Source organism: Halichoerus grypus, chromosome 13 (genome assembly GCF_964656455.1).
Source record: "Halichoerus grypus chromosome 13, mHalGry1.hap1.1, whole genome shotgun sequence".
Classification (NCBI taxonomy): Eukaryota; Metazoa; Chordata; class Mammalia; order Carnivora; family Phocidae; genus Halichoerus; species Halichoerus grypus.
In genome coordinates, this window is record NC_135724.1 from 72,497,335 (window position 1) to 72,522,006 (window position 24,672).

Below are 24,672 nucleotides of genomic sequence, written 5' to 3' on the forward strand. Positions count from 1 at the left end.
CCTAGTGAAGTGGAGTCTGCCCTTGGCTCACATTCCAGCCCAGGTATTTTTCCTCTGTGAATGGTGCTTCCTCCTGTGTAAATTAAGGGTAGAAATTCTGGAGCCTCTCTGGGGGGTGGGGGCAGGGGGCGGGGGAGGAGGGTTCAATGATAATGTTATGCAGACTTAGTAGTGTCAAGTGTCTAGTGAGTCAGGTACTCTGTAAATACCAACTGGGATTGTCATAACTTGCTGCTAGAGTGAGCCCAGAACGTGGAAGCCAGCACCCGATGGATCTGTGCGGCTTGAGTTGCGGGTACCAGCTTTACCTTGTAGGCTCCTCGGCAGAACCACCCAGTAACCCCCACTGTGGGCGTTGCATGCAGTCTGACCTGTGACCCTTGCTGGGCCATCCTTGCAGCTTCCCACCTGACCCTGCCAGTGCCCTTGCCGAGACCTGGAGAGACATGCCTTTACCCAGACGGCCAGAAGCCTCACAGCAGGGCCAGGGCCAGAAGCCAGCGCTCAGGATGGTCACTCAGCCCCTCCCAGATCAGGCAGGGAATTTCTGACTCGCCCCCTCAGGGGGCTGAGGGCTGTCAGGAGCAGAAGCCAGGGTGGCGGAGTGTGGGTTTGGAACTGGGCTTCATGTACCCCCAATCTAGGCACCTGAGGGCCTTGGCCCTCTTCCCCTCACTGTACCCAGGCTCTGTAGAAGTTTTTTGGGCAGTGGCTGCAGGCCCACCCCGGGGACGGGGGGGACGGGGTGGGAGGAGAATTTGGGTGGGCTCTGACAGAGGGACCAGAGGACCCAGGGCCCCTGTCTTGGCCGGGCCTTGCAGGGGGTGGAGAGGGCTATGTTATACTCTGGCATGCTCGTGGGGGTGCCATGCTTCCAGAGGCAGGGATGGGATCAGGGCCTTTGGAGCCAAAGCCTGCCACCCTAGGGAATGACTTGGGCCTGCCTGGGTGCATGCGCATCCCAGGGCCATGGCAGGGGTGCTAGGGCAAGGCTGGAGAGCAAGCCAGTCGGATCCGGAAAAATCCCTGGCAGCCATACGGATGTGGAATTTTCCCCATTCCAGAGTCGCCCAGTACTGGCGGGGGCAGCGGGACTCTGACGCAGCCCATGGCCCACTGAGTGGCCAGCAGGTTTTGCAATTCCCACAGCTGGAGCTGCACATTCCCAACCCCGGCAGGCATTAGTTCTCATCCTTGGTCCTCCTCTGCGGTGAGGAGGGAAGCTGGGCACTGAAAGAAGGTGGATCACAGAAGGGGCACCTGCATCCTGATGGTGCTATGCTCAGCCCTTGTGGACACCGTGGAGAGGTGGGGTCAGTGGAGACCTCCTAGCGGCATGACTGGTTGGAGAAGGGTCCTTTGCCTGAGCTTCCCTTGGGGGATCCTGGCACCCCCCTGCACCCCTCTCATCCACAGTTTAGACCCCAAAAATGTATGTCCCCAGCTTGCACTGACTCGAGCAGGAGGCCATACCTCACGTTGGATATTCAGGGCTCCAGAGCCCCTAATAAAAGTTCAGCAACTAGTCTAGCCACCTCCCTTTGCCCAGAGCTCGGCTGCCCTCACCACCACCACCACGCCACCCGGTTTCCCAGGCACCCTCGAATCCCCTTCCGGGGCTGGGAGCTCAGCCGAGCCTCAGGGTCCAGCGGTGGGACAATGGCCCCGTTGGCGCATCCGAGACAAACGCGCCTTGTTGAGCCGGCGGCGGGGGCGCCGCGCTGCGCTCGGGGACGCTGAATGCGGCTTCTGTGCGTCCCCGGCGAGCGCGGAGGGGCTGGGAGGGGGCCGGGGCCAGGCCGCCTATTGGCCGCAGCACCGGGGGACGGGCCAGGCTGGCGGCCGCACCTGGCCGGAGTGAGTGTGGAGGCGGCGGCGGCGGCGGCGGCGGCGGCGGCGGGAGCATGGTCCAGGCCCGGTGGAGTCGGGGGCCCGGGCGGGTACGCCCCGCCGCCTAGTGAGCGCCCGGGCGGCGCGGCCCGGGACCGAAACAGCCACGCCAGGCCCGAGGAGAACGGGGCCAAGGTAAGTCCCGGGGGCCCAGCACCCACTGCCTGCTTGTGCCCTGCCTGGGGCTGCAGCCGGCACTGCCCAGACCTCCAAACTGGGACCGCGGGAGTCAGCCCCTCAGACCTGAGTGGTCCGGGAGTGCAACAACCGCTCCGGGTCCGAGTGCCCGGCGGGCTGACAGAGGGTGGGCAGCTGGGGGGGGGGGGCACGTTGGTGTGTGCCCTGTCCTTGGTTTCTTCCTCATAGCCCCCTTTTCAGGTTTTTCCCGGTCTTCGGACATGGGTGGGTGGGGCTGGAGCTGGGCTGGAGCTGAAAGTCCATTAATGATTAATCTTGGACACAGCAGCCTGAGCCCTGGGGGAGGAAGGGCAGGGATCTCCCCTGTTCCCACCAGCGCTTTCCAGAAGGGGTGAGGTGGGGGGCCATCGGACCAGGGGCTGGGGGTCAGGGGGAGGGATGGATCCCCCTCTGCTTGGGGAAGGCCCCGTCCTATACCACAGAGGGGGCAAAGCCAGCAAAGAGAAGCTTGTGGAAGTGGGACAAGCCCTGATATCCGGGAAGGGCCCATAGGAAATCCAGCCGGTTGAGTTTCCAGGACCAATGTCCAGGAGGAGGTTCCTGCTTGGTCTGCCCTGTCATTGTCAAGCCGGTACTTGGTCACAGCACAGAGCAAGACTGGGGTCTCTTCCCAGTAACGCCCCCCTTCCCACCTGCTTAGAGCTGGAGAGGTGATGATCTCACATCTGGCTGCAGTAAGTAACCCACACCAAGTAGGAGAGAGGGAGGGAGAGAGAGAGGGCCACAGGCCTGACACCTGATCACCTGGGTTGCCAAGGTGACAGGTGCCATGAAAATCCTCAGGAGGACAGTCCAGTTGGGAGAATCCAACCTCTTCCTTTACCAAGGGGGGTGATCTGAGGCCCAGAGAGGTAAGGCCACCGGCAGGCCTGGACCAGAGCAGCCCCTATAGTGCTACACTGTACTTTGCCCTGCAAAGGAGGGCATTCCCGTTATCCTTAGGGGGAAACTGAGGCCCAGGGTGATTCAGTGACTTGCCCAAGGTCACACATAGCTCAAAGGTGGCTGAGTTGACTACGAATCACAGGAGTCTTGTCCCAGCCCACATCTCGGGACTGCAGCCCTGCTCAAGACCTCTCTGCTGCTCTGGGGTCCTAGGCTCTTGGATCTGCCTGTGTTGCCCAAACCCCTAGCTCAGGACCCCTCCCCCCCTTGCCTTCCTAGCTCCCAGCTCTGGCTGACACTCGGGGGGTGGGCAGGCTGCTACTCTGGGAGCAGAGACAACAGAGCCCTGTTCCCAGCTGCCACCTCGGGCTGCTTCATTCCCTGTTTCTCACTCAGGCCGAGCCCTGCCTGAAGGAAGCTCCCTGTGGACAAAGGAGCCTGCCTGCTTCCTGTGTAACCCCTTGTCCAGCGGGCATAGGTCTGCTGTTTGAGAGCATGGGGCGGATGCCCTCTTGTCACCCAGCAAGAAAGGAGTGTTTCCCTGACAGTCCCCACTCTGGGCTCTGAGGGACTGAGTGTGTCACCCTGGGGAGAGGCAATGATTAACCTAGGCAAATGAGGCACAGATGGTGGAATTCCAGGCACGGCAGTAGGCTTGTGAAGGGCTTCTTGCTTCACTTGGCCTGGGTGAGGAATATGGTGAAGAACAACCCCTTTTATAACCGACAGGAAGGGCAGTAGTGAGCAGAGGTGCCTGTGGGAAGCAGTGGGCTGGAGGCTGGAGGAATCACCAGGTAAGAAGTGATGGTTGGGAAGAACTGGGGTCCCAGATGATACCTTTTTTCCCACCTGCCTGTTCCAGGTGGCTTGGCCACTCCCAGACCCGATCCCAGCAGTGCCCTGACTTGCCATGGGACCTTAGGCAAGTCCTTTCCTATCTGTGCCTCAGTTTCCCCCGATGTGAAATCTGGGGGTGAGGGAACGTGGGTCTGGAGCATGGGAAATATGGGGGTTTGGATGAGGAGGGTTGCCTTCCAGGAGTCTGCACTGGTGGGTCCTGTTTCTCCTGCCAAGTGGGTCTAGAAAGGTCATGATAATAATCTGAGGTATGAGCAAAGGGCTCTGCACGCCTCATTCCATTTGATCCTCATAGCAAACCCGTGAGAGGGGCAAAATATTCCCATTGTTAAGAAGCTGAGGCTCAGAGAGGGGAAGTCACCTGCCCAAGATTGCCCAGCTGGGGACTGGGGGAGTCAGAATTCATAGCCAGAGCATCTCAGCCTCTCCAGGAGGGGAGAGGCAGGTGGGCGGATCCAGGACATTGTGCATAACAGGTGTTCAGCACCTTTTTAAAACCTTTATTCTGTTACATATTTTTATGCAAGCAAGTGCATGACATTCCTTTAAAAAACATTTCAGTCATGCTAGAAGGTACAGCAAATGATATGTATTCTCAGTAATTGGGAGTTAATAAAAAAACCACTGACTTCTTGGTTAACCTGTGTTTTGCCCCTCTGAAGCTACTTTGGGGCAACTTAGCCTTGATGGTGACTTTGCCCGGACAAGGCCGTATAGCAGGAAGAGCTTGCTTGTAGTTCTAACTTTGTCAGTTGGCCCTTCACTAGTTTCTGAGCCTCGTGTTCCCACCCATCCCATGGCTAGCAGGTGACCCTGGGAAGTCTGTAGGGGTCCCAGGCATGGTTGCCATTTGAAATGGTAGAGATAGATGACCCTGCAAGATCAGAAAGTGCCTTCTGAATCATCAAAGAACATACCCTCTTTCAGTCAGCTGCCAGACCTGGTACCCAGCTGGCCGCCATGCCCCCAGCCCAGGGGGCAGGCTAGGGGCAAGATGTCAGTGCTGACAGTTTGGGGGTGGTCCTATGAACCAGCAAGTTGGGGTTCAGCTGAAGTGCCTCTCTGGGTGATCCTCCCCATCTCTACTCCAGCACCCCACTCCAGAGGGGCAGAGTGAGGAGGCTTCTGGGTCCCTGCAGGGCACTGGCCCGGGCTCCTGGGTGGAGGGCCAACCTTTCCCATCTGCACCTTTAACTGTGCAGCCCACACTTCCCAGCTTCTCTGCCCTGGACCCCTGCTGCTTCTTCCCCACTTTAGGACACTGAGGCTCGGAGAGGGCTGTGGTCACACAGCAAGGGGGGGTATGGTTCCGACTAGCCACTTCTGTCTCCTCCTCCAGCCAGACTATAGGTTTTCAAAAATGGAAATATCTTTTCATTTTAATTCTTTTCCAGAGTAATACAGACTCTTCGTAAAGCAAAATCGTATGTGTGTGTATATATTTTTTCACTTCATTATATATTATGGACATCATTTAAATGAGTACATAATAAACCATGGAGTGAATGTCACATAATATTTTTAACCATCCCCTATCGTTGGACATTTAAGTTGTTTCTGTCTTTCCCCTTTGCTAAACTTTTGCACCCTTCTCGGATCTCCTGTTAGATTGTCTTCTGTGAACAAATGAGCACAGATGGAATTGCTGGGTCTGAGGATGGGCACCTTTAGAACTGTAATAGTTGCTGTCAAGTATGCAGTCCGAGAACTCTAGGGGGAGTCTTGTTGCTCCACTTTTAAAGTCTCCTCTAGGGTCCCCATGAGATTCCCTTCCAGCTACAAGAAACAGCCCTAGGACACCCTCACCCCTTCACCTTGTCTTCCAGAACCCTGTTCCCATGTGTGTGCACTGAGCAAACAGCATGGATGCCCATCAGTCAGGGAATGGTTCATGGGGAGCAGTGTTCCACAGAATGTTCTACAGCCAATGGCTTTAGAGGCTCTTTATCTTTAACTCCTTGGGGGACTCTTGCCCTCCTGGCAGGGCTCTTCACCTTCCTCCCCCTTTCTCTAGTGGATTCCATTTGCTTCTCTGACATCAGTTCCCACCTCTGTGCCCATGGCTCCCAATCTCTTTCCCCTGAGATCTCCCTCTTGTGCTCCAGGTAAGGGATCTTATTGCTCTTTGCATATTCTACAAGCATCCCACACATCGCTCAGACTCAACTTGTCCTAAATTGAAACTGACATTGCCCATCCAACCCCAATACTAAACATACCCCTCTCTTAGGCTCTCCCACTCAGGGACCAGCTCCACCCCCAGCCAGCTCCACCCCTAGTCACCCCAACAGGGTTCCTCCCTCCCCTCCCCCAGACCCTATCGTTCACCAAACGTTGTCTATGCTATGGCCTGCAGATGGTTCCAGTTCATTCCCAGCCTTCTCGTTGGTCCAGGTCATTTCACGCCTAGCAGCTATAACCCACTGTCAAGGTCTGCTGGCTTCTCCCAGTCCTTCCCCATCCCTACTGTTCATTTTCCATCTAGCAGCCTGATGGGAATCCCGTCTCCTCACTTCTCTGCTGAAGACTTTCCAAGGTTCCCCACTGCCCACAGGATCCAGGCCAGGTTCCTTAGCATGCTTCCCTGAGACCCTTCATCTCCTGCCTGCCCCTGCCCCCTTTCTGGCTGTGCTTCTAGTCTCCCCTGCACACCCAGCCTCTGACGTACACACATCCTGGACGTTCCAGCCAAGCTGAACATTTGTTAGTTTCTCAATCGCCCTGGGTCTTTGCACATGCTTTTCTCTCTGCCTGGCTCATTCCAGGGTAACAAGTGCATTAGTTAATCCTAGCTGCTGTAACAGACAAGCCCCAAGTTCGGAAAGGCTTAGCGCAATGGCAGTTTAGTTGTCATTTTCATGAAATCTAATCAGGTGTTTAGTGAGTGGTGATGCGAATACCAGCCTCCTCCCATCTCATGGCCCCTGCCCATCTCCACATCGTTGGAGCTGGCCCCATTCATCCAGCATACGCGAAAGGAGACCACAGAGAATGTCCGCCCACCTAACATCGACAGCTATTATTCTGCTCACATTCCGTTGGCCAGAATTCAGTCACACGAAGACACTGAACCACAAGGGAGGATGGGAAATGTAGTTTAGCCATGTACTCAGGGAGAAAAGGGAACTAACTGCCTTTGGAAATCAGAAAACACACAGTAGCTTCTGCTACCAGGGACCCCTAATCCTAGGAAGCCTCCCTGAGCATGCTCTTCCTGCCACCCGCCCCAGACTGGATCAGGTGTTTGCGTTCCAGCAAGCCCCACCAACGTGTCCTCCATCACAGCACCTGCAGCTGCCTGCTCCTCTCACCCCCAGGACTGTGAGCCCAGAACTCTGGCACGGGAATGATGAACCCTAGCGCCGGGCACAGTGCAGGTGCTCCCTAAATAACTGGAACAGATCAATTTAACACTAATTGTGGTCACAAAAAGATGTCCACAATCTATTGACATGGGAGAGGGGGAGCAAGGTAAAGACAAAATGTATTCCCCCAAAGAGACCCCTTCTATCATCTGTATGGGTTTATGGACAGAAAAAATGTGGGGAGGCTTGTGCTAAAGTTTTAAGGGCAGTGACCTATGGGGATGGAGCTCTTTTCATTGTCTTTGCATTTTTCTGTAATGTCTGAATTTTTTTTTTTCAGTGATCATGTACTGCTTTTATAATTAAAAACTTTTTTTTTTTTTTTTGCTGGGGTTGGGGGAGAACCAGCCAGAGATGACATCACTATTGATACCCTGAGAAGGGAACCTCTGGTAGGGCTGGAAGCGTAGGTTCTGCTATCAATGCTTCCTACTCTAGAAAGCTCTGCTTCACGTGGCTCTTCTTTACCTGCCTTCCCACCTCACCACGACCTCACCCAGATCCTGACCTCCACTCCCTCCTGCCCAAGATCCTTAACCTCTTGTGACATGGGGCTTGTCACATCACTTCCTTGAGCTTTAGCTCCCTCCTCTATAAAGTAGGGGTGGTAACAGGGCCTCCAGTGGCAAGGGCGTGTGATGCATGAGAAGTCCTGAGCACAGGACTGTGCTGTGTTTGGTCAAGAGTCCACACTCATAAACCACCTCTCTGCTGTTTGATACCCGCTCTGCCCTGGCCCCCCCGCCCATACATTTATTTATCTGTTTTCAAATCCAGCACTCAGAGAGATATGGACTCTTGGTCCTCCCTGTGGCTGTTTAAGCTCTGGTATTTCATGGGACCTTGAGGGCTGCTCCCAGGCTGGGTGGGGTTGTGGGGGAAGGGGCAAAGTGTCCGAGCAAATGTCAGATGCCTACTGTTCCCTGGGAGGAGTTGGCAGCTGGTCAACCTATGAAAGTGCTCAGTGTGAGATAAATGACTGTCGTGATAGTTATTACTATTAACCGATGGTCAATTACTGTTTTTTTTAATATTTTATTTATTTATTTGACAGAGAGAGAGAGCACAAGCAGGGGGAGCAGCAGGCAGAGGGAGAGGGAGAAGCAGGCTCCCTGCTGAGCAAGGAGCCTGATGTGGGGCTTGATCCCAGGACCCTGGGATAATGACCCGAGCTGAAGGCAGACGCTTAACCGACGGAGCCACCCAGGTGCCCCGATGGTCAATTACTATTAACCTTGGTCCCTAGAGCCCCTGTGCCTGACGGAAGGATGTGAGGTGCTTTTCTGGGCATCTTCTGTTCATGGCAAGGCTGAACCCGGACCCCAAGACAGACCTAAACCCAGCTAAGAGTGCGGTGTAAGAGATTTCAGCACCTCTGGTGAGCCTGAGGGCCCTTGGGGTTTAGGACAGGGCCCCTAGAACTGCCTCTTCTTGCCAAGACCTGGGGAAGGATTGGCACCTGCAGTGGGCCCGAATCTCTCCAAGCTGGTCCACGGAGTCCCGTGCGCCAATCCCCACACAGGGTGCAGACAGGAGAGGCATGATCGTATTGCCTCTTTGATGAAGGACTTGGAGCTCACAGGTAAAATCTCATCAGACTGATCCTCCCAGAGCTGGTCAGGTTCTCTGCCCCTAGGAGGACTCCTGGGTGAGTTGCTTGCTCTGGGGGCTCCGCCGATTTTAGACAAACCTTGGTCTCTGGTTGTGTCTTGGTATCTTTAAGCCCTGGAATTTGGCAAGTGTGCATTTGGATTTTCTGACTGGCACTGACTGTCCCCTGCTAACTATGTGACCTTGGACGGGTGAGTTCATCTCTCTGAGCCTCCGTTTTTTCACCTGGAGAGTGGGCTAATCACGGTGCTTAATGCATGGGGCAGCATTAAGATGAGGGGGACTTAATGAGATGCTGGGACTTAATGAGATGCTGTTCGAGGAGCAATTCGCCTCCCCAATTCTCCGCAGAGCTCTGCAGCTGCTTGTGTCCTTGGTCCAAGGACACCTGAGACCTGGCTGAGCCCTGGGGTGAAGGAGCTGCCTGGCTGCGGAGGTCTAGAGATAGTCAGGGACCACCTGGAATGTGTCCCTGGCAGAGGGCCCGGGTAGCACCTGCAGGGTACAGACACATGCCACCTGCTATCCCCCGGGGAGGGACCTCATGAATATTCACACCCACTGGAACGTGAGGGAGCCAGCCAGAATACTGCTGTAGGAGCGTTCCTGTTTCCCAGTGACCGGAGAGGCAGCCTGGGAGTCAGATGTGGCTCAGACAGGGAGAGGAAAGGGGCAGCCAGCCACGGCCCAAGGTGAGTGTGTCTTCTTCCTCCACCCCTGCACAGGGGTCCCTGGGGGAGCAGGACACCTGGGACCAAGGCCTGCCTGGTAGTTATGCTGTAGGACAGAAGGTTTACCATCCTGGGCTCGGTTTCCCTACGTGCATGCTGTGGCGATGAGTCCTGTTTCTCCTTCCTTCTCTAGAGGGTGCTGGTCCAACCGAACGGGAGGATTGCTGGGCCTGGCCTGCAGCCAGCTGTCAGCACAGATGGAGGGCGATGTGCCTATGGTAACCAAGAAGGATAGGAATAGATGGGGTGGGCTAGGGAGGGGGGCGGACCATCACTCCTGAGTGCCTGGGACTGTCACCACCATAGGCAGAGGAAGAGAGACCCAGATTCTAGTTCTCTCTGCTGCTGCTGTGCTGTGTGACCTTCAGGGTAGCCCTGCCCTCTCTGAGCCTTAGCCTCCCTGCTGTGCTGTCTTCCCGATTGGAAGCTGTGAGGCTCAGCCCACACTGTAATCGTCCCTGGTGCCCCATGGCCTTGGACCTGGGGCTGTCTGTTGACTGCAAGCCTCCACTGTGGGCCATGGGCACACACCTTGAAGGGGCCATGACTGGGACCCTGGGAGGGCAATCATAATGATGATAATAATAACGATGGCCACCCATGCCCAGGGAGTGTATGCTCTGTGCCAGCCCTGTGCTGGGCACTTTCCTTGTGGGACGAGGGAGATCTGCGTGACGCCCTGTGAAGGGGGGGGAGTTGGCACCGTCGTTTTAGAGGAGAATCTGAGACCCAGAGAGGGACACAGCCTCACCTAGGGCACACAGAAAGGAAGCAGCAAAACTGGATCTCAAACGCAGGACCCTGGCCCCAAGGTGCTGGCCCCAGGTGGCCCTCGGATGTGTGACTCACACGTGTGGCTCCCACCCACTCGTGTTAGCCCCGGCTACATTCTGCCCTGAGGGTCATGGGGGTCATTCATCAAACATTTACCTGGTGCCAGGCTCCGGCAGCGCAGGGATGAGTTACCTTCAGGCTTACCTGCAGCCGGGCACAGAGATCTCTCCGCCCATAAACCTGGGCCCGGGAACCTGGGCCCTGGTCAATAGTGATGCTAAGAATAATTAATATGTATTGATCTCTGCCTGTGTGCGTGCATGCTCTCATTCAAATCTCAGTCTCATGACTCTTCCTCTGAGCCAGGCTCCTGGCTGCCAGCCAGCCCCTTTCTGGACCTTGGTCTACCCAGGGACTCTGCCTGTGGTTACCAAGGGCCCTGTTTGCCCTGCTCTTGGTGCTGTGTGTCCATCGTACATATGAGGAGACTAAGACGGAGAGGCCGAGCAGCATGCCCAAGTCCACAGAGACCAGGCAGGAAGGGAACCATCAGCCTCGAATGCCTCAGGCTGTTAACACAGTAGGGACCAGCCACCAAGGCCCCCTCTGTTTCTCTACTTTTCCTCCTGGCTGCCCTGGCCCAGCGCACAGAGGCCAGACCCTGCTGTGCTGCTGGGACAGAGCCCCATTAGCCACACTTTGGCCTCCTGTGGTGGATCTTCTGGCTGCACACACACTTCCTGCGGGCTTGGGACTGGGCTTGGGACATGCCAGGCAGGGGCTGCCACAGACAAAGCTGGAAGATGCATATTGGAGGCTGACAGACTTGGGCTTGAATCCCAGCCCCGCCCCCTGCCTTGCTGAGTGACCCTAGGCAAGTCACATCACCTCCTGGAACCTCGATTTCCCCATCTGCAAAATGGGAGTGACAGTGGGGTCAGCCTGCTGGGATAGCTAAGCAGAATCAGTGAGATGCTCTAGAGAAGCCCCTGCCCAGGGCCTGGCTCACAGCAGGGGCTCAAAAGTGAAACCTGAGGGCAGGCATGGTTTCAGGAAGCCCAAGTGGCAGAGTGAATGAGTGAAGCCGTGATGGGGAGGTTGGGGGCGCTGTCCTGGGCCAGGCTAGGTGGAGCCTGATTGGTGGTTCTGGGAAGCTGGTCTGCCCCCTGCTGCTGGGCTTCTACCCCAGAGCTTCTGTCATCAGCCTCTCAGATTTCCGGAAAGTGCCCTGGTGAGTAGGTCTGCTGGGGCAAGAGTGGACCCTGGGGATTTGGGGAGGGTAGGAATTTTACCCTCCCCTCTTTTAAAGTCAGTGAACCCCAGGTCTAGGGCCCCACTCAGGGTTTGGGCCCGAGTCTGAGGCTCTGGCCTGGCTTTAGGCTCTGCCCTGTTTTCCAGTGGGCCCTAGGGGGCAGGAGCCCAATTGGGGCACTTGATGCAATGAGCTGGTTTGTGCTGGGAGCCGGCAGCAGCCACTCCTTGCTCAGGGGAGCACACCCTGAGGGTGACAAAGACTGAGACCAGGAGCAGGTCCCCAGGGGCTCAGGAGGGAAACAGCTAACACTCTTTGAGAGATAACTACATGGTAATTGCTTTCTTTGCCTCCTCCATCTCTGAAAGAGCCAGTGGGGGGTGGGGTGGGTGGTGGTTATCAGCTTCCCAATTTTACAGATGAGAAACTGGGGCTCCATGGAGGTTCCTGTGATTGAAACACAGGCCTGGGGCCTCCAGAGCCTGGGGTCAGCACCTCCCCCTCCATGACCAGACTGGCGAGCCACCTTACCCCACCCTGCATTCTTTATCACCTATTATTTAAATATATTAAATACATTTTATTGCCTTTTTTTTTTTTTAAGATTTTATTTATTTATTTGACAGAGAGAGACGCAGCGAGAGAGGGAACACAAGCAGGGGGAGTGGGAGAGGGAGAAGCAGGCTTCCCACTGAGCAGGGAGCCCGATGCGGGGCTCGATCCCAGGACGCCAGGATCACGACCTGAGCTGAAGGCAGCCACTTAAAGACTGAGCCACCCAGGCGCCCCTTTATTGCCTTTTTTTTTTTTTTTAAAGATTTTTATTTATTTATTTGAGAGAGAGAGAACGAGAGAGGGGGGAGGGTCAGAGGGAGAAACAGACTCCCTGCCGAGGAGGGAGCCCGATGCGGGACTCAATCCAGGGACTCCAGGATCATGACCTGAGCTGAAGGCAATTGCTTAACCAACTGAGCCACCCAGGCTCCCTTATTGCCTTTTTTTAATTAAAAAAGTAATACATGCTCCCTTTTTAAAAAGCACTTGTTACAGAAATGCATAATATAGAAAAATATTCCCGTGTATACCCCTTTTCCTAGCTATGCGGAGGATACTACTATTAACATTTAGAATACTGCCCTCCAGTTGTTTCTGGGCCTACATGTATACATATATGGATTTGGGGGCATAGTGTTCTGGAACTTTCTTTTTTCACATTATTAGATCATGATGTGTTTTTGAGCCAGTCCACTTAGCTCTGTCGTGTTTTGTTAATGGGTACAGAAGACTCCATCTGGGGACAGGCTTTGGTTTGTGTAACAGACCCCCACTGATGGACGTTGAGGTCGTTTCTAATTTTTTAAATTTCTGACCAAGCTGCCATGAACACCATGTCATGTGGGACTTTGCCCAAGTGTTTATGTGGAATCGTTGGAATTTGGAGAGCTTATACCTTCCTCCTTTGCTAGAACGAACTGCCTTCTGGAAACATTCTCCCCCATTCTCGTTTACCCCTGACTTGTCCACCTTGCCCACCTAAGAGTGAACAGAGATACGTCATTGTCATGAGGGAGGCCAAATTCCCTCTTGCCTAGTTTCTTCCTCTGCACATTGCTTCCTTATGTCCTTTTCTGTGATGAGAAATTTCTAGAGGATGAGCAGAAGACTCAGGGACTGGTGCTGGCTGGTGGGATGGGGCCTGGAGTGCCCCTTCTCTGAGAAGGGTTTATGGGTGCCTTGGGTAACTTTCCCAGAGGGAAGTATGTGGGGTCCTCCTCCAGGCAGGCTATTGAGTCTCTGCCCCCAGGGATGGTGGGGACGTGCCGTGCGTGTGGTCACGGGGCAGCATGCATGACTTCTTGTGGCCTCAGAGGCCCAAGGCCTCCACGCCGCATGTGTTAGAGCTGGAGTGGAAAGTTTGTGCCCTGGTATTACAGCTGAGGGGAGGGAGGAAGGCGCCCTGAGCCCCGGCTCTCTCCTGGACTCCCATCCCTCAGCATGAACTGCCCTCCTTACAGTTCATGCCTCAGTCCCCCGCCGTTAGGGATGCCACAGTTAGACCAAAAGACTAGACCGAAAACTCCCCAAACCCAAAACAAACAAACAAAAATTACACCCAGTTAAATGTAATTTTCAGATAAACACTGAATAATTTTTAGTATGTCCTGTGCAATATTAAAATTAAACAACTTCTGGGGCGCCTGGGTGGCTCAGTCGTAAGCGCCTGCCTTTGGCTCAGGTCATGATCCCGGGGTCCTGGGATTGAGCCCCACATTGGGACCCCTGCTCAGTGGGAAGCCTGCTTCTCCCTCCCCCACTCCCCCTGCTTATGTTCCCTCTCTCGCTGTGTCTCTGTCAAATACATAAATAAAATCTTTAAAAAAAAAATTGAACAACTTTTGGGGTGCCTGAGTGGCTCCATTTGTTAAGCGTCTGCCTTCAGCTCAGGTCATGATCCCAGGGTCCTGGGATCGAGCCCCACATCGGGCTCCTGGCTCAGCGGGGAGCCTGCTTCTCCCTCTCCCTCTGCCTGCCGCTGCCCCTGCTTGTGCGCGCTCTCTCTCTGACAAGTAAATGAATAAAATCTTTAATAAATAAATAAATAAATAAATAAATAAATAAATAAATAAGACAACTTTTGGGGTGCCTGGTGGCTCCATTGTTAAGCACCCAACTTGGTTTCGGCTCAGGTCATGATCTCGTGGTAATGGGATTGACCCTCACGTCGGGCTCTGCGCTCAGCACGGAGTCTGCTTCAGAACCTCTCTCCCTCTCTTTGTCGGGCACATGTGCGTGTGCTCTCTCTCTAAAATAAATAAATAAAATCTTTTTTTTGAAGAGTTTATTTATTTATTTAATAGAGAGAGACACAGAGAGAGAGAGGGAACACAAGTAAGGGGAGTGGGAGAGGGAGAAGCAGACTCCCCACTGAGCAGGGAGCCCAATGCGGGGCTTGATCCCAGGACCCTGGGACCGTGACCCGAGCCAAAGGCAGACGCCTAACCGACTGAGTCACCCAGGTGCCCCATAAATAAAATCTTTAAAAATAAATAAAATTACACAAATTTTATTCATTGTTTATCTAGAATTCAGATTTCCCTGGGCAACCCTGCCTGCTGGCAATCAGAGAGAGGAGGTAGGTTTGTGGGCAGAGGCCTGGCTGTGTGAACTGAACCCTCTCCTTCCTCAGAGACTCAGTTTCTCCATCTGCCTGCCCTATGGACCCAGGGGCACAGGGACCAGTGAAAAGAGATGAGGAGCCTCAGCTCCTCACTGGGCAGCTGGGAAGGGTGGCACAGGAAACAGGTGGTCTGGCTGGGTCTTTAGAAAGCTGAGAGATTCAGGCCCGGGGAGGCCCCTGACCCCTCCTTGTGAATAGCCCTGGCCCCAGGCCTGGGGGGAGGGGGCACCGGGAGAGGGTCTTCTTTTTCTGTCTTACAAAATGATTTCATTACGGGATGTCTGGGTGGCTCAGTCGGTTGAGCGGCTGCCTTCAGCTCAGGTCATGATCCCTGGGTCCTGGATCGAGCCCCGCATTGGGCTTCCCACTCAGCGGGAAGCCTGCTTCTCCCTCTCCCACTCCCCCTGCTTGTGTTCCCTCTCTCGCTGTGTCTCTCTCTGTCAAATAAATAAAATCATAAAAAAAAAAATACAAAATGATTTCATTACGAAGCCCCAAAACATATAAAGTAAACTGATGACACCCGGGTACCCACCCTACCCTTAAAAATTAAAACTGAACCAGGCAGTAGAACCTGCTTCCTGCCCCATCCCCCAGTCTCTCTCTGCATTGGCTTTGCCCACCGTCTCTGTCTGCACCCCTGTCGTTGTGTCTCTCCATGCATTTGTCTCTCTGTCCCTGTGTGAACCTTGCTGGGGGGGCCACAGAGCCGACCAAGGGCAGTCCCAATGTCAAAGGCTGCCCTCGACCCAGCCAGGCCTGGGGCAGCAGTGGAGGCTCCCTGGGGCTAGCCTCCTGATGCTTGCCCTGCTCTGTGACCCCACAGGTATCTGAGATGCCGCTGCCCCAGAAGAAGCGCTGGGTGTCCATGGCCAAGGGGCTGGTGCTGGGAGCGCTCTTCACCAGCCTTCTGCTGCTGCTGTACTCCTATGCTGCCCCCCCACTGCACACTGGCCTGGCCTCCACGTGAGTGGCTCTCCGGGGGGGCCAAGCGGTGGGGGGTGGGGGGTGGGGCACCCTGGGCCCTGCATCATGCTATGCTGGATGTGCAGAAATTGTGCTGATTAGGGCAGAGCTCACTGTGTAACCCTGAGCCTCAGTGTCCTCCTCCGTGAAGTGGGCATAATAACAGAGCCTGCCTCATGGAGCATGAGGATCAAATAACACTGTCTGTGTACACGGCTGGGATTATCCTCATCTGAGGCTCCAGTGGGGCTGGGACATGGGGGTGACTTGTCCGAGAGAACTCCACGGGCACAGGGCCCAGGCTGAGACTGGATTCTGTCTGCCTCCAAGCCTGGCTCCTAACCATGAGGCTAGCCCACCTCCTCAGGGGGCTGCTCAGCCCGGGCCTGGCATGGTTTGTGCTCTTAGTTGGTGGTATCAAGTTGAACTAGAGGAAATTACCGAGAATTGACTATTTTTGGTCAAAAACCGACCTATAAAATTTCACATGGTCCAACCTAATGCTAATTCGTGATAACGGGTACGATGTGGTGGCCACGAATGAGACAAGAACCAGCAAGCTTGTCTCACTTTGACCTCACACGAACACCCCAGATGGGCCTGTTATTTTCCCCATTTCGTAGATGAGGAACGTGAGGCCAAAGAGACCAAACCACACGCCCAAGCATCGCAGCCTGGACACAGGCCTGTCTGGTCCCCTGTCCTGGTCTCCCTGCTACCCACCATCCCCAACAGGCCTGATCTTTAGACACCAGGGCGCTGGGGTTCTGCCTCCTGAGGGCCCCCAGCAGCCCCTGAGGCTCTCCCCACCATTCCATCCACAGCAGGACCCCAGAGGGCACAGCGCCCTGCTCCCCGGCGCCAGGTGAGCCCGAGGCCCTGACCCCGGCCAACGGCTCTGCGGGAGGGTGCCAGCCTCGACGCGACATCGTGTTCATGAAGACGCACAAGACGGCCAGCAGCACGCTGCTCAACATCCTGTTCCGCTTTGGCCAGAAGCACGGGCTCAAGTTCGCCTTCCCCAATGGCCGCAACGACTTCGACTACCCGGCCTTCTTCGCTCGCAGCCTGGTGCAGGACTACCGGCCCGGGGCCTGCTTCAACATCATCTGCAACCACATGCGCTTCCACTACGAGGAGGTGCGCGGTCTGGTGCCGCCCAACGCCACGTTCATCACCGTGCTCCGCGACCCCGCCCGCCTCTTCGAGTCCTCCTTCCACTACTTCGGCTCGGTGGTGCCCTTCACGTGGAAGCTCTCGGGCAGCGACAAGCTGGCCGAGTTCCTGCAGGACCCAGACCGCTACTATGACCCCAACGGCTACAACGCCCACTACCTCCGCAACCTGCTCTTCTTCGACCTGGGCTACGACAGCGGCCTGGACCCCGGCAACCCGCAGGTGCAGGAGCACATCCTGGAGGTGGAGCGCCGCTTCCACCTGGTGCTCCTGCAGGAGTACTTCGACGAGTCCCTGGTGCTGCTCAAGGACCTGCTGTGCTGGGAGCTGGAGGACGTGCTCTACTTCAAGCTCAACGCCCGCCGCGCCTCGGCCGTGCCGCGCCTCTCCGGGGAGCTGTACCGGCGCGCCACGGCCTGGAACGTGCTGGACGCCCGCCTCTACCGCCACTTCAACGCCAGCTTCTGGCGCAAGGTGGAGGCGTTCGGGCGGGAGCGCATGGCCCGCGAGGTGGCCGCCCTGCGGCGCGCCAACGAGCGCATGCGGCGCATCTGCATCGACGGGGGCCGAGCCGTGGACGCCGCCGCCATCCAGGACTCGGCCATGCAGCCCTGGCAGCCTCTGGGCGCCAAGTCCATCCTCGGCTACAACCTCAAGAAGAGCATCGGGCAGCGGCACGCGCAGCTCTGCCGTCGCATGCTCACGCCTGAGATCCAGTACCTGATGGACCTCGGCGTCAACCTGTGGGTCACGAAGCTCTGGAAGCTCATCCGGGACTTTCTGAGATGGTGACATCCCGCCCACCGGCAGCCCCCTCTGCCCGCTGGATCGCTGAGGAGGGGCTGGGCGGGGGCCGGCCGGCCTTCCCTGTGTCCTCCTGGTGCCCCCCCCAGCTCTGGGGGGAATGAGGTGGGGCTGCTGCGGGGGCGCGGCCAGCCGGGACTGGGCCCACGGCACACAGGGCCTCAGATCAGTATTTGCTTGTTCTAGCCTTTTTTTAAGAATTAAATCCCCTTCCCTCCAAGGAAGAATGTTCTATTTCCTGCCTCCCCTTAAAGGGGAGAGTTCAGAAGTAAAGGTATTTGATGTTGTGTTTTTTGTTAATCAGCCTCAGTGGTGCTGACTGGTGGGGCCCTGGGTGGGAGGTGACTGATGAGGATGGGGGGACCCGCAAGAGAGCATGGCAGGTGCCTGAGTGTGTCTGTGGGACAGAGCCCAGCGGTGTGGCAGGGTTTGGTGTGCACCTGTTACGTGCTGAAGCCCTGTGTGGTTGAAGGACTCCCCGGAGCTACCAAGACCTGGAAGATCATGTGTGTATGTGTGTGTGTGTAGGTGTGTGCGTGTGATCATCCTGGGGCTCTACCAGTCACTGACTCCAACTCAACACTGGTTATGTGTCCAGCATTAGGCTGAGTGGGTTATCTCAATTCATCTTCATCAAAACTCAGCAATGTGGGAACTGTCATTTCCTCGTGTCAGAGATGAGGAAGGGAGCTCAGAGAGGGAAAGTCATCTGGCCAAGATCACACAGCAAGTAAGTGGTAGGACTGGAACAGGGGCTGGGTGGGATGGAATGTGTGGCCAGATTAAGATAGAGTCCATGCGTGCATGTGTGTGTGTGTGTGTGTGTGTGTGTGTGTGTGTGTGATGGGGAGGTGGGGAGTACCTGGTGTAGCACTGAGAGCAGGCCCCGGGCCCAGGCTGAGGATTCCTTGTATAATCTCATTAATCCTCACAGTCACTCTTCGAGGTAGGCACAAATACCATCCCATATTACAGATGTGGGAATTGACATTCTGAGAGATCAGAAGGGACTTAACTGAGGTACACATCAGACCCAAAACTAAACCTTCTCCCTGGGACCCCAAGCCCCTTGCAGCAGTGTGGGGATGCCTCAGCCCTAACCACCTGCCTCCCTCGGCCTCCCCAGGGGGACAAGCGCCCTTTCTGGGGCAGAGGACTTGTGGGTCTCTAACTAGGAGCCAGCAGCCAGACACGAAATGTAGAAACCACAGCCAAACGAGTTTATTGGAGAACTGTCTGTACCAGGCTCCAAGCCAAGTACTTGTACACCTTATCTGAATATCCACAACATCCCAGCTTTATAGACCAAAGCTCAGAGAGGTTAAGTGATTTACTGAAGGCCACACATCTAATTACCACCAGAACTGGATTTCAAGCTGATTAGTTGTCTCTTAACCCCTCCCTGGATCTGAATCAGTCTTTCTCCTGGGAGTGAGTTTCTGGCCCAAGCAAGGTGGGAAGAAGTTAGGGTGACCAACTCTCTCAGTATCCTGGGACTGTGCCAGTTTTTGCACTGAAAGTTCCCAAAGCCCAGGAAACTCCTCAGTCTGGGCAACCAGGATGGTTGGTCCGCCTGGGAGTTTTGAACCCACCAGCCCCCTGGAGCACCGCCTGCACCCTCCTAAAGTTCTCTGTAGCAAGAAATAAGCACATCTTTGAAGCTTTATTTAATTCATATGGAAAGAACTAAGCAAAAGAAAGGAAGAAAGAAAGAAAAAAGAAAAAGAAAGAATAGCTAAGGTATTATTGACTCCAAATTCATGAGATAATCTCCCCCCCACATACTTTTTATTAATCAAAGAGATATGAGTTAGTGCAATATGATAATATCTTGGGTTTGTGGAACCTCATAATTTTATTTCCTTGGACACTTAAAGGCCTATAAATACCAATAATAATATTATATGTCATCGAATTATTTATTATTAATATTGGCACTTCTAAGCCCTTAGGGATCCAAGGAGAATAAATCTGGCAAATAGTAGATGCCAAGAATATAAATTGCTCCATTAGTATTTACTATCTGCCTGGTTTGTTTTAAGAACATTAGAGTTATTAACTCATTTATTAACATAATTAATATTTTAACAATGAGTAGTTGCCTGGTACTGAGCGAGCACTTTGTGCTCAGCTCTGTGCCCTATGGGAACATGGACAATTCCCTTTGCTCTCCTGAGGAGGCGACCAAAACACAGAGAAACTGAGCAACAAGCCCAGGGTCACCCAACCAGGCAGCCATAGAGGCAGGATGCAAACCCAGGTCAGTCAGACACCAAGGGCTGGTGCTTGCAGCTTCCAGACCCTCAGTGCCATTCCAGTTGGCCACCTCAGCCTCGGGATGGAGGTCTTTTCCATGGTTGAAAATGTATGAAGTCTCCAAGGGGCGGAGCTGCTTGTAGCCTGCAGGAGCCAGACTGCTTTTGCCATACCTGGGCAGCAGAGGGCGCCATGGTGCCAAATTTGGTCTTAGCAGGTCAGGCAGTTCCCAGCCGCCAGGGTCTGGGGGCACCCATGGTTAGGCCTGGGCTTACAGGTGAAAGCCAGGGCGAAGGTCATGGCTGTCCCCTGGGAGAAATTCAGTGGAACTGCCTGTTCCTCTCTGTTATGGGATGAATTGTAACCCCTAAAAAGATATGTTGAAGTCCTAACCCCCAGTTCCCTATGACTGACCTTATTCAGAAATAGGGTCTTTGTACATGTAATCAAGTTAAGATGAAGTCATCAGGGTGGGTCTTAATGCAATACGGCCGGTGTCCTTATAAGAAGTGGCAATGTCATGTGTATCTACACACAGGGACAATGCCATGTGAAGACAGGCAGAGATTGGCGTGGTGCAGTTACAAGCCAAGGAATGCCAAGGGCCGACAGTGACCTCCAGAAGCTAAGAAGAGGCAATGAAGGATTCTACCCAGAGTCTCAGAGGGAACATGGCCCTGCTGACACCTTGGTTTCAGACTTCCAGAACTTCCAGAACTGTGAAAGAATAAATGTCTGTTGTTGTAAAGCCATCCAGTTTGTGCCGCTTTGTTACACAGCAGCCTCAAGACACAAACACGTTCTCTGTGCCCCGGTCCCTGCTCTGGGTCAGGCCTCTGTCCCTCACCTGGACTCCCTCCCCCAGGCTTGCGCCTATGACCCACCTGTAGCCAGAGGCCGGCCTCGGCTCCGAGCCCTCCATGGTCCCCCTCACGCCTGGGGAGAAGCCATGCAGCTGCACACGTCTGTGGCTTCGCACATGCTGTTCCCTCTACCGTAAGGCCTCCTTCCCACTGCAGGCCTATCATTGCTAAGTGACTTCAAAGCAAGCTCTGCTGCCTCCTCTGGACCTTCTTCCCTGACAGCCCAGTCCTTAAGCTAGCTTAGGGCCGCCGGGCTCCCCCATCTCAGTTCTGCTCACCCAGGGCTTCAACTGTGGATTTGCTTGTCTGCGAGACCCTGACAGTATGCTCCTCCGGGACAGGATCTTCGTTTGTCTTGACACAATCAGCCTCTAGTGCCCAGGCCAGTGTCCGGGACACAGTTGGTTTTCAATAAATGTTGAAAGAGGAAAGGAAGGAAGGAAGGGAGGGAGGGAGGCAGGGAGGAAGGAAGGAAGAGAGGGAGGAAGGAAGGAAGAGAGGGAGGGAGGGAGGGAGGGAGGGAAGAGAAGAAGGGCTCCTGGGTGACTCAGTTGGTTAAGCATCTGACTCTTGATTTCAGCTCAGGTCATGATCTCAGGGTCGTGGGATGGAGCCCCGTGTTGGGCTCTGTGCTCAGTGGGGAATCTTCTTGAAATTCTCTCTCTCTCCCCCCACTCTCTCTTAAAAAAAAAAGAAGAAGAAGGAAGAGAGGAAAGGAGGAAAGGAGGGAAAGTGGAAGAGAGGAAACAGAAAAAGGAGTGTGAAAGTAGGGCAGAGTAGGGAGAGAAAGGTGCTTCCATCTTTGAGGGCCTTCCAGAGCCTACTTGCCTTGAGTGACCGGGCCCCCATTTTCACTGGAAGGTAACACATTAGCCAATGCACGCAAGGCAGGAATGAGTTCACAAGGTGAAAAGTCGTGTGTCGCTGGGATGGGACACAGGTCAGGTAAGCTTTGACAGGGGTGGGTAGAGGTAGGGACCCTGGGCAATGCTTGCTCTGGGGAGTAGGCAGGCCCTGGGCAGGCTGGGGACAACCGGGGGGCGCTAGAGAGCATTAGAGAAACTGAGAAAGGAGAGGTAGCCCTTGCCAACTTCCCTTGCCATCACATCTTTGGTAAGCCCTTACTGAGCACCTTCTGTGTACAATGCACCATGCTGGGTGCTCAGGTGGGAATATACAAAGATGAACCAGACTCTCAAGGAGTCCGAGGCAGAGAGCTGTGAGGGGCTCACAACAGCTGAGCAGAGAGAAGATGACAATTTAGTCAGGGAGGGGAGACTCACTTGCCAGCAAATAAAATAAATCAGAAAGATAGTGGGTGCAAGATGATACTGCAAGGAAAGACATTCCAGGGAGAAAAAAAAGCTGGACAGGGAATGGTGGAGAGGCAAGCGGCCTGAAATAAGAAGGTGAGCAGGACAAGTCAGCTCCAGAAGGACCCCAAATGGTCTTGCACTTCAGGCTCAGGGGTTTGCAGTTTCTCTCCATGGTGGCAAGGAGCCAAGGGGGGCTTTGGAGCAGGGGCAGGATGTACTTGGAGGCAGGCTGCCAGAGGATGGACCAGAGGTGCTGGGAGTGGGGAACCTGGGAAGGGGACAAGAGGGCCTGGGCCAGGGAAGGAGCAGGGGTGGGTGGCCTGCATTTGCCCCAGGGCCTAAAGCTCTAGTCTGTGGGTCTGTGGGGTGCTGAGGAGGTCCTGTCCTACAGGAGAGGCAGATCTACTCCAGTTACCCCCACGTAAGACCAAGGGAAGACCATCGCAGGGCTCAGCCAGGTCACCCAGGTGCGTGCTCTGCCTGGTGCTGGGCACGTGGGATTCAGTGTCCAGAGCAAGCACCAAGTTCAGACAGTCTCGATTGTCACTCAACTGCTGCATGGCCTCAGGCCTTCTGCTTCCCTCTTCCAGGCTCTGTTCAGATGGGGAGGAACAGTCTGGCGCTCCCAGAACACACGAAGACTTTGGTCTCGAACCAGGAACGATGCCCGAGCTGCTGGGGCCCTGCACATCTCCGCTCAGCCTCACCACTTCCCGAGGCCCTTCTCCAGCCTCCAGAGCCACGCGCCCAGCAGGCCAGCAGTGCCCGCAGGATTGACCGCGCCTGGGGCGGCCCTCCACCCAAGACCGCGCAAAGCAGGTGTGTAAATATCCTCAGCCCTCAGGTGGGAACTCTCAGGCGCCCGGTCCACACTGCCTTCCACTGGTCTCTACGAGGATTGAGCTCTGCCTCACTTCCCTGTGCAGCTGCTGCCCATCTTCCGTCTCACTCCCCCCCTCCCCTATTTGGGTCCCCCCCTCCCATCACCTCTGGAATAAACTCCCTGCATTGGAGCCGTGGTCTCTGAGTCGGCCTCTGGGCGAACCAGACTGAGACAAGTACCTACTGTGTGCAAGGCCCCACGGACACAGCATGCTCTTGTTACTGGACCGAAGGGGGTCCGCTCCTTGGTGACCTACAGGCGGAGACTACACCAGGGGGCGTCGCCTCTCAAAATGATCTTTATTTGCAGCAAATAAGGAGATCTTGGGGCATAATTTCCAAAGCCGTGCCTCCCTGAACAGGGGTAAGCAGGCTCCTTTTATTAGGGCTTGGGATGAATATTCAGAGGGGGATTTTAACATGATAATGAAGCTACCCCTTGGACACTTTATGATTTACCAGCACAGGCAACTTCCTCAAGTGTTTCTTTTCCTGTTCCAGCGCTTTGTCAGTTTCCAAAAGGTGAAATGGAGAGTTAGGCGGAGGCTTCTAGGAGTGTCCTGAGCCAGGGGGTCCTAGGAGTCAGGGGCTCTCACCGGTGATAATCTCGTGTGTCCTTGTCTTGGGCTCTGGCTCTCTGCCTGTCCAAGGGGGCATGGAGACAGTCTGTGGCCAGGAGTCCCCTGTCACCCCTCACCCGAAGGCCGAGTTACACACCCACCTGCTGGGTCTGGACCTGGGAAGTCTCTCCCCATCCCAAAGCCAAGTGCTCTAATAGCTGGTCCTGACACATTGGGTAGTAGATGGAGCCTGGGACACATCGGGACACAATGACAGCAGGTTCCAGGCCTTTGTTGGGGGTGAGCAGTGGCCAGCCCAGCTCAAGGAGGCATCTGATGGGAGTAGGAGGTGGGGGACTGAGGCAGGGTGGACAGCTGCGTGTGTGTGTGTGTGTGTGTGTGTGTGAGACAGCAGATGGTGTCACTTTCAACACGCCCACATCAACGTAGTGGGGCAAGCATCACTGTCCTCTTTACAAATGGCTATTTGAACCTAGGGCAGCGAGTCCAGGGACCATTGCCTCAGAGACCTAGCAAGGAATAGGCCCTGCAGGTCACCTTGAGGTAGGGAGTAGAGGCCCAGGAGGAAGGGGCTGGCTTTCTGGGGGAGGGGTAGGCATGGCAGGGCTGCCACTGGGCGAAAGACAAGAGGCCTGGGGGAAGCCACAGAACGGGACCTGGACACAAGACCAGAGAGTCAGACCCCATCCTGGCCACCGTGGGAGCACGGGTGGACAAGTGGGTGATCTGATTGCAACAGAAGACACTGGGCCAGGTAAGTTGGGGGAAAGAGCCCTACACTGGCCTCAGTTTCTCCTTCTGTCCCAGGAAGGCCCTGAGGTCCCTCTGAGCTCTAGAGCTCTGGGTCTCTTCCCAACTCTGAGGGTCTTGGTGGCCAGAGGCTACACTGGCGCTACCCAATAAGAATATAACAAAAACCACAAATGCGAGTCACGTGTGTCATTTCAAATTTTCTAGTAGCCACATTCAAAAAAGTAAAAAGAAACAAGTGACATAAATTTTAATAATGTATTTTATTTAACCCGATACAGCCAAACTATTATCATTTCAACATGTAATCAATATAGAAATTATTACTGAGGGTTT

The 24,672-nt window shown here is 54.8% G+C and overlaps 1 protein-coding gene across 7 annotated transcripts; it reads left to right on the forward strand.

Moving 5' to 3' along the window:
* Window positions 1-1,174: 1,174 nt before the first annotated feature.
* GAL3ST1 (galactose-3-O-sulfotransferase 1) lies at window positions 1,175-17,988 on the forward strand. Of its 7 annotated transcripts, XM_036098480.2 has the most exons (4): window positions 1,887-2,025; window positions 3,703-3,767; window positions 15,569-15,708; window positions 16,533-17,988. In XM_036098480.2, exons 3-4 carry the CDS (start codon window positions 15,578-15,580, stop codon window positions 17,674-17,676), a joined length of 1,275 nt encoding a protein of 424 aa, XP_035954373.1. In that variant the 5' UTR covers window positions 1,887-2,025; window positions 3,703-3,767; window positions 15,569-15,577; the 3' UTR covers window positions 17,677-17,988. The 7 variants fall into 7 exon arrangements, with proteins under 7 accessions (XP_077916904.1, XP_035954373.1, XP_035954367.1 ...); XM_078060778.1 differs by lacking the exons at window positions 1,887-2,025; window positions 3,703-3,767 and adding an exon at window positions 1,175-1,308; XM_036098474.2 differs by lacking the exon at window positions 3,703-3,767.
* The last annotated feature ends 6,684 nt before the right edge of the window (window positions 17,989-24,672 follow it).